The sequence below is a fragment of the Nuphar pumila genome, chromosome 2 (genome assembly GCF_984573655.1).
Source record: "Nuphar pumila chromosome 2, dmNupPumi1.hap1.1, whole genome shotgun sequence".
NCBI lineage: Eukaryota > Viridiplantae > Streptophyta > Magnoliopsida > Nymphaeales > Nymphaeaceae > Nuphar > Nuphar pumila.
The window spans coordinates 133601161-133610757 of record NC_143250.1 but is presented as its reverse complement, the minus strand read 5'-3'; the positions used below and the strand labels follow the sequence as shown (position 1 = coordinate 133610757).

The 9597-nt window shown below is 38.8% G+C and overlaps 1 protein-coding gene across 1 annotated transcript; it reads left to right on the top strand.

Annotated features, from left to right (window-relative positions):
• Nucleotides 1–6388: 6388 nt before the first annotated feature.
• Nucleotides 6389–9310, top strand: LOC149847162 (uncharacterized). The gene is made up of 2 exons (XM_089996854.1): nucleotides 6389–6725; nucleotides 7321–9310. Exon 2 carries the CDS (start codon nucleotides 7563–7565, stop codon nucleotides 8880–8882), a length of 1320 nt encoding a protein of 439 aa, XP_089852980.1. The 5' UTR covers nucleotides 6389–6725; nucleotides 7321–7562; the 3' UTR covers nucleotides 8883–9310.
• The last annotated feature ends 287 nt before the right edge of the window (nucleotides 9311–9597 follow it).

Here is a 9597-nt window from a genome sequence, read left to right as displayed (position 1 = left end):
AGCTGGTGCAATAAAAGGAGATTACAAAAAAAAAAAAAAGGTCTTGGAGCTGGAAGAAATAAGATTCTATCTATAAATGTATTGTTTGCAAACCAAATATTTCATTCATTTGTTCTACACAGTATTATATAATGTAAAATATATTTATTATTTCTTAACAAGCTTATACAAGCCAAGTCGAGCCAAACACCTATATTTTTCATGTTTGACTTGCCAAGCCTATTTTATGAGTTTGAATTTATGAACTAAGCAATGTGCAGATCGGCTTATATCTCAGTCCTATATATTAACAAGCACATGAAAACCCTAAAACAAACCAAAAAAATCTGAATGATATATAAGGGAACATGTCCATCTTTTTTAAATTCTTTCATAAAAAGGCAGATTTATACCACACTGCATGCCCCCACATCAACTTTAGTGAGCGTTAGGCAGGGCTTGGAAACTAGATGATATGCTGGTGGCTCGACTCATGTTCCTCTCTTAAAGGGATTGTTCAAACTTGTAAGGTAGGCTCAGCAAGATCGAGCATGATCAATCAATGTTCGGCTCAGCTCGATTCATGTAGGCTTGCTAATTAATAATAAATATGTTTTTCATATATATTTAATATCATGGAGTGAAGATGGTCGAAGTGTTTGGCTTGGAAGCAGTAAGTTTAGAGTTCAAACCCTATTACTTACAAGTTGGAAACAATTATTTATGTTATAAATGAATCAGTTTGAGCTTGGCTTAGTAGATTCAGGGTCCAAATTCTATTATTTTCAACTATGAAAAAATCTAGTTTTTCATAAATAAGTTTAACTTGTGTTCAGCTCATTCGGCTTGGGCTTTTCATGAGCTCAAACTTAGCTCGGCTCAATTATAAAGAAGAAAAAAGAGAGCCAAGCTTAAACAGCTTCCGTTCAGTTATCCGTTAGACATGTTTACCAGCTGTAGCATTAGTAGGGATGGCAGTGGGGCAGGGCGGGGCGGGGGGCAAGGTCTCCACCCCCGCCCCGCCTCAAGATTTTATCCTCCACCCCCGCCTCCATCCCCGGCGGGGAATGGATTTTATCCTCCATCCCCACCTTCATCCCCGTTTCATGTCCTCCATCCCCGGTTCAAACGGGGATGAGGCGGGGTGGGGCGGGGATATTGCGGGGAAAAGTGGTCGGGGCGGGGTTGGGGTGGGGATGAGGCGGGGATCGTGGTGGGGACGGGGCGGGGCGGGGAAAAGTGCACGTCCATCCTCGCCTCCACCCCGGACGGGGATGGATTTTAACCTTCGTCCCCGCCTCCATCCCCGTTTCATACCCTTCATCCCCGGTCCAAACGGGGCGAGGCGGGGCAGGGCCCCGCTTTCCCCCGGTCCACTGCCATCCCTAAGCATTAGAGATACATGCACTGCCCTTGTATTGAATTATTGGCGATACTTGCAAGTGGGCATTTTTTTTATTTAATGACAGTAGCTCCGAGGCAATGGCCAAATCATTGAGTTGTGCATACCACATTCTTTGAATCCTTTCCGTGATATATGATTGCCTGTTATAGTAAGACAAAAATCACGTGGCTGTTCTTGCTAGTGCAAAGACCATCAAGTTAGTTGTGGCTAGGGGTGTCAACGGGTCGGGTTTACCTGGACCCGACCAAATTAACCCTATAGAGTTCAGGTATGGTGATAAATAGTAAGACCTGGGTCTGGACCTGGATCCGACCCAAATTCCAATTAAGACCCACAATTTTTCAATGTAAAAATGATAAAAATATGGTTTTACTGGGTACGGATTTTCTTATAGTGGATCTGATTAGACCCGGGTTCGGACCTGATACCATACCTAAAAATCAGGTCCAAGTCTGATTCCACTGCGTCCGAACCAAACCCGACCTGTTGACACCCCTAGTTGTGGCTAATCAGTAGATAATTTCGAGATTTTTTTCACCTTATAAGGGTATTATAAAAGAAGAAAAATGGAGAATATGATCATTTGGAAAATGAATATATAGTAATATATAGTCATGCTAGACAAAAAAGACACCCCTATACATTGTCACATATATATAAAGATGTGCAGATTTTTTCCATGGAAATATTTTGCATTAATGAAGGTAAGAAACTATTGAAGTGAAAATCATCGGTGCAGGTTGTATTGAGTCACTAAGGGACCAAAACCTTGGAATACATGTTTCCAGCATCCAAACACAATTTTGGGGTCATTAATTTATGGTACATTGTAAGCCCTTGATTTTTACAGATATTTGAAAAAACTGCTTACATGTTAGATTCTCATGATTCAAAACCCATTTCCCACAAAACAAAACTATGCAGATCACATCTATGAGGTTTATGGGATTGCATAAAACGAAGAGCATTGAAATTGAATAATAAAAACAAACCTATTCCCTATTTTATACAAAGCAATGTATGGAATAAGTCTCGATATTAAAACCGGAAAGTGATTCTCAAAATAACATAAGGAAAAAACACTTGGGGAGCATTTGTTTGATGCCCTTTATTATAAAAGAGGTCCTCTTTTTTATTTGTTTTTTGATTGACAAGCTGGGGTAAGACATAGAAGGAAACCAATCTTGTGGTTTATCCTTCCAAAGCCTGTTAGATCCGATCCATAAGAGGCCATGAGAGAGCTTATAACTGACAAAGTTACTTGATTTGGGAACATATCTGCACTGAAAAGCTTTGAAGGAGAAGATGGTATCCATGAGGAAAGCTAAAATCACCAATAATATACCTTGGCCTTCAAGAGCCTGATTTATTAGCAGGACTTTGTCCACCCTCGAGAGCTCCAGAATAATTTGATAATACCATTAAAAAATATGCCAAACCTACCCACCGAACGTTTTATTAGAATTTTGATATTTTTTTCAAAATTACGAGCATACAGATGTGATCAATATGTTTGTTTTTATAGGAATAAGTTCTTGGAGCATTTGATTCCGATGAGTGGATAGGTTTTTATAGGTTTTAAAAATCAAGGACAGTACAATTTTCAAAAATGTTTGAATCTCTAAATACCATTTTTTTTATCCCAAATTCATGATCCAAGTGTCGATTTCTAGTAAATCAGTCATGCTGAACACATCTATACAGTCAGAATTTTGAAAAAAATACCAAATTTTTTTCATTGGATAAGTTTTGTCTTGTTTTTTAATGGGTAGGTTTTCATTGCTCATGAGTAGCAATGTTTTGCAGCACAAGATTGCAACATTCAAGATCATCCTTAAACGTAGATCCATTGCTAAAAAACCAGTGGAGCATAAAGTAGTGACCCAAGTGGTCACGGATAGCAAATCCCATATGCAGCTACACCCCACAAGGTCCTGAGGAGGTTGGCGCAATGGTGTGGGGCCTTGGCTGCTAGACGGGCAGTCAAGGTTCGAATCTCATGGGTGTTGCTCCTCTGCACTAACATGGTCAAAGTAGCAGGAATCCACCTTTGAAATCCTTGGCCATGAGTGTAGCAAACATTACACCCTCCCCCCCCCCCCCCCCCACACCCACACACACACACACACATATATATATATATATAGTAATGCTAGTGCTCCGGAAGTACCTACTCCCACATGCTATAAATCATGGTTGTAGGTTGTATCTTCTCAATTAAACCTGATGGATGTAATCAACATAGTTTATTTGGTAGAAATCATGCTTTGGATCATGTTTTTTGGATATAAAAATAGACTTTTTTAAGTTACAAAATTTTGATATATTGTAAACCGTTGATTTTTAAAGGTCTTAAAAAACATACATCTACACTATAATCACATGATCCAAAACTTGTTTTCTACCAACCAATGCTTACAGATCATCTCAGAGTCTTATCAACAAAAAAAAGTTTAAATTTTTTGAAAATTCAAAGCTTTAAATTAGGTGGGAGTTATGATTCCTTCTCAATTGTCCGGTACCTTCTTTTAGAATCAAATATTTACCCTTTTTTCATACATCTCAGTAGTCTGTTTGTCTGATAGCCATAACGTGGGGCTTCGCTTTACTTTCAGGCCTTGCAAGTTTGTCACCATACGGCCGTTCCATTGAATTCTAGCAAAACGGTGTGGACATGAGCACACCCATGTGTGCATGGATGTGAATATCCATATTCCTAGTTGAGATTGGAACACGAATCCTTGAGCACGTATTTCTTAGGGGAGTCAATGGGTCGGGTTTGGGGAACCAGACCTGGCCCCGATTTTGGTATCAGGTCTGGACCCGGGTCTAATCAAACTCACCATAAAAGAAATCATACCCAGACCCAGTAATATAACTACATGAACCAGACCCGAGCCATAATATTTTATTATTATTTTTACATTGAAAAATTATGGGTAGTAATTGAAACGCTGGTTGGGCCCAGGTCTGGTATAAAATTTCACAAACTATAATAAGATCCATGTATTAATCGGACTTTTGGATCCGAACCCAGGTCTTACCCAGACCCTATAGGGTTTGGTATGGGTTGGGTCCAGGTAAACTCGACCCGTTGACACCCTTAGTATTTTGTCCATGAAAACATAACATGAAGGGACGTTTTGGGCTTTTCCTCACGAGGGATTATTGCTGCCCCTTGCCGGGTTTGGGGAACACTAGATTCTCCTAGAACGTGGGGTTCACCACCTAAGTCACTAGGTGTAAGTAAGATATACTTAGGGTTATCGGCAATTTCTCGTTTTCCAAAAACTTGTGAGAAATTGAAAAAAATCCATAAAATCTCACATTTTTTTCCAGCAAAATCTTGGCAATAAAAAATGTAATTAAAAATTATAAAAAATATTTTTTATAAGAAAATATTAATAAACTTTATTTAAAAATAAAAATACATGATTTTTTTCATGATAAATAGCCGTTTAAAACGTAAATATCACGTTTAAATCATGGTATTTATGTTTTTTCATAAATCTCGCGATATTTTATAAATCTTGCGAGAAATTGCTGTTTTAAACTTTCAGGCAATTTCTCGCGATATTATCCCAGATTTTCATAAATCTCGCGATATTTGTCACACTGCTTGGGCCCCTTGCCCTAAATATACGACCATTGAACAATTTGGGTATTTGGGAGTCTCCATAAAAATATAATTAACTAGACGGACCTGTTAGTTCTCTGAACTAAAGTCAAATTGACTCAAATCCCTCTCCTATCCCTAAATCTGTTGATCAACATACTTTCACATTGGGCTTCATCAGAATCCAAGACCAATCCACCCGGATCCAATGACTGATTGTTGTTCATATTTATGAGCTGCCCTACCTTAACCATATCAATCCATGTAGCTCCATTGGGTGATATTTCCATTTTTTTCAGTCATCAAGATGGCTTTTCTTTTTCCCAGGCATAGTTGACCCAAAATCAAGTTTGATGTTTTCATTTTTCTAGTTTTTTTTTTTTTGACATATAGTTGATCCAAAATCAAGGTTGGGAAGGCTCCATACTGAATGTGGGGTTTCCCTTAGGGGTGTCAACGGGTTGGATCTAGTTCGGACCTAGCTGAGTCCTAACCCAGATCTGTTTCGAATATCCATCCAAGTCAATCAAGGGAAACTGATTAACTTGGATGGATATTTCAAGCTTCGACAGAATGCACTAGTAATGGCAAATCAAAGCAACATTTGGAAGAATCAATGCTTCACTTGAAAGAAAAGTCTTAATCGCTTCCATTTAACTAGACAACAATTTTTTAATCATGGAATCAAGTTGATGTTTAAATGCTCTAATCACGCTTCACTGAACCATTCAATATTAAGTTGTTCAACTAATGATGATTAAGTGAGAATTGGGGTCACGATCAAATGTTTATACTATGCTTTAAGCGCATCAGGTAATTCATATAGATTATCTTGGTCCCTAATGGTAGTGGATAATGACAGTATTTTTGCAGACAAAAAAGTGGCATGATAAACTAAAGAAAAAAAATTCCAAAAATGAAAAGTAAACAAAGGTTTGGTCATGCATTTTGAAAAATACCTAGTAAAAGCAAGAATGTGCTCGAAAGTTTTTTTTGCTTAATGGTAGTACACTAATGCTTTAAAATTAGAAAAAGAAAAGATATCTAATATTAGTTATGAGTAAAATGGAGATAATTTGTTTTTCTTTTTTCCACTGGCAAGCTATACCTAGAAAAGCAAAAAGCAGGTAATTACACCTTAAAGCACTAGAATCTAACTCAGGATGAATAAAAATATAAAAATGAGTTGCATTCATAACAAAATGCACTTAAATAATGTTTTGTTCAATAACATTATAAAAAATATAAAAAATGAGCCTTGTGAGTTGTGACCTATGAATGAATGCATAAAATGACCAAACAAAATGATGATATTTCAAAGCAGCGGCGACATATGTATAAAAAAAAACGTTGGCAGACACATACCAACCTAATGAGATGACCAAAATACTCCTGTACCGCCATCAGAAGAAGTCTGGGAAGCCCTAGAAGCTCATAATCCAAACCCGTCACGTCTCTAGAATTTCGCTCTCTACCTCCTCTGTTTTTTCTTTCAGCAGTGTTTGTTACTCCAACTGAGCCCCCACATCAAATCTATTTTATATACTTTTATCATCGGTTGTTTGTTATAAAAGGCCATATGATATAAAGTGGGGAGGGATCATTCATTCTTTGATGCGTGACCCTCTACCTTCTTGGTTGTTTGTGGAATATGCCACAAATACTTTCTGCAGATTGTTGATTTCTCACAGTTGATTCTTGTTTCAAGGAAGGAGGATCAGAGAGGTTTTTTTTTTTTTTTGCATTTTTGTATGCTTGCAGCAATAATTATAGCTTCTCTGTTACCTGTTTTTGCTCTCGCTCTCTCTGGTATTCTTTTTTATGGTTGGAGATGAATTACATGGAGAGTAAGATAAGAGAGCGGGGGCGAGGTTTTGTTCGCTTAAGTGTGTTTCTTGAGGTTTTTTAGTGATGTTCCGAGTTGGGTTTTCTTGTTCTCTTTTTTTTTTTTCTGATTTAAATGAATGGTTTTGGTTGGTGGGTTTCTGCAAGAATGGTGAGGAGATTTAACTTATGTTTGCTTTTTGGGTTTTAGTTAATTCTGAGTATTGTTTTGTTTGTGGTAAGAATTGGATAGGTTTTGGGAAGAAGCGAATGAGGTTTGTTATGCACCATTTAGAGGATACTCTGAACTTCGTTTATCTTTAAAATCAAAATTTTCGTAGTATCATTTACGGATGTTCATTTCTTGTTATGGAAATGTATTAAGTGTCATCTACTAGCTAGGAAGTTAAGGGATTTATGTATAAGAAGTTTATTGTTTATCTTCTTGGAGGTACCATTGAGGAAAATATCTGATTTTATCCATCCACGTCGGCAGATTTTACGTTCTGGGGATGCAAAGAAATGGATGGCGTTTAGACGTTTCATCCACAGTAGCTCGGTTTGAGACAAAGACGGGTTATGCATAAGATGAGCCTTGGTTGCCTGGAATAGAGATTCAATTTTGATTTTGTCTCTGGTGCAAAAATTATCTGGTTAGTGGGTAGAACTTGGTGAGGATGTGCTAGAGATCTGATAAGAAATCTACATATTTGAGGCGATTTTCATTTGTTGGTAGAAATGGAAGGTCGTCTATCAGCAGGGAATCTGTTATCTAGCTCTCCATGTGGGGTACTAGACCTTCAGGGTTCTCTTCATCCCCACCATCAGCAACAAAATCCTCACCCAAACACGGTAGCCCGTCCCGAACTTGAGGACGTGTTTGCCATGTCTGTTGGAAACATGAATGAGTATGGCCAGCAGCTTCCAGTCGTTGATTGTAAAAGCGGCCATTGGGTTTGGACGGGTGCAGATAGGGGCAAAACTTCCACGAGCGATGAGGACGAACACAGCCTCACTGAAGAGGGAGTTGATGCTCATAACGAGGGCGGCAAAGGGAAGGAAAATTCTCAGTGGCATCGTGTGAAGTGGACTGATGTAATGGTGAGGCTTTTGATTATGATCGTCTCATATATTGGGGAGGATGTTGCTTCTGACTGCGGTGGTGGAAAGAGGAAATTCGCAATCTTACAGAAGAAGGGGAAGTGGAAATCAGTCTCTAAAGTGATGGCTGAAAGGGGTTATGAAGTTTCACCTCAGCAGTGTGAAGACAAGTTCAATGATCTGAACAAACGGTATAAGAGGTTGACAGATGTGCTTGGTAGGGGCATTTCATGCAAGGTTGTTGAAAACCCAACCTTATTGGACTACATGGACAATCTTTCGGAGAAGAAGAAGGAGGATGTTAGGAAGATTTTGAGCTCAAAGCATCTATTTTATGAAGAGATGTGTTCGTATCATAATGGGAACAGATTGTTTTTGCCCAGTGATCCTGCGTTGCAGAAGAGCGTGCAGTTAGCTCTTAGGAGCGGGGAATATCGTGATAGGAGGCGCCATCATTCACGAGAAGATGTCGATGAAGATCAACATGAAGAGCATGAGATTGATGACAGGGATGACGATGCTGAGGGCATCAATGGTTTACATGATGAAAGTGATGGGTTTCAAGGGGTTGATACCTTTCTAAAAAGGATGAAATCAGGGCAGGATGTTGAAGATGCAAGCTTTTTTAATGCATCTGGTTCTCAGGACTGTGCCAGAAGATCTCATCCTGGGATCCTTGACCCAGACATGCAACATATGCTTCAACACAGGTCCCAAGCACCTTGGATGCAGAGGCAGTGGATGACGAATCGTGCGTTGCAGCTGGAGGAGCAAAAGCTGAGCCTTCAGGCTCAAACTTTGGAGTTGGAAAAGCAGCGTTTCAAGTGGCAGAGATTCAGCATGAAGAAAGACAGGGAACTGGACAAACTCAGGATGGAAAATGAAAGGATGAAGCTTGAAAACGAGCATATGGCATTAGAGTTGAAACGGGAAGAGTTGGCCAATGAATACAATTAAGATAATGTGTTTGTGGTTTGTCACTTTATTCTTTTTGTATGTTTTGTCAACAACTAGTTGAAATGGCTGCCTACCCTGAACCTGAAGGGAATCAGGAGTGTTGTCAATAGCGCATTTCATGGTTTGTTGCATTAGGCTGCGGGGTTATAAGTGCACAGGAAGATGCAGCTGATTTCTGACTTTAAAGTTGATATCTGACAAAAAATGGTCTTTGTTATGGCAAGCCTGTAACTATGAAGTCTGACAACTTGCATGGAGGCTCAAGCGGCTTGCCTAGCTTAACTTTTTGGAAGATGCCTAAAATTTTGTTCTTTTACAAACTTTCAATGTACCATTGCTGTATTTTGCTTTGTTTCCAAGTGTGTAAATATCTGGCACCCAGTGGGCCACTCTTGATATTTAGTCCTGGTAAATGGTGACTCGAGTTCTATAGTTACTCCAAAGCTTTGAGTTGTTTTTAATTGTTTCTTTCTTTGAACCCTCTATGTTTTGATAAAGTTTGATTTGCAGCTAGAATACTTAGCAAATTGTTGACATAATATTGACTGTTTTTTCCTAGTAATTCCACTATTGCTTCATGCTTTGCTTATTGAATACCCTTTTGTTTATTTCTTTATCCTAGATATTCATCATTTCCTGTTCTTTCCTGGGAAGCTTGCTTCCCTTTTCTTTCAGGCAGAGGATTTGAGTCTCTCTGGACAGAGTTAAGTCCTCG

What these genes read in the sequence shown, in the direction of transcription:
- LOC149847162 (XM_089996854.1), top strand. Translation starts at nt 7,563, where the DNA reads ATGGAAGGTCGTCTATCAGCAGGGAATCTGTTATCTAGCTCTCCATGT.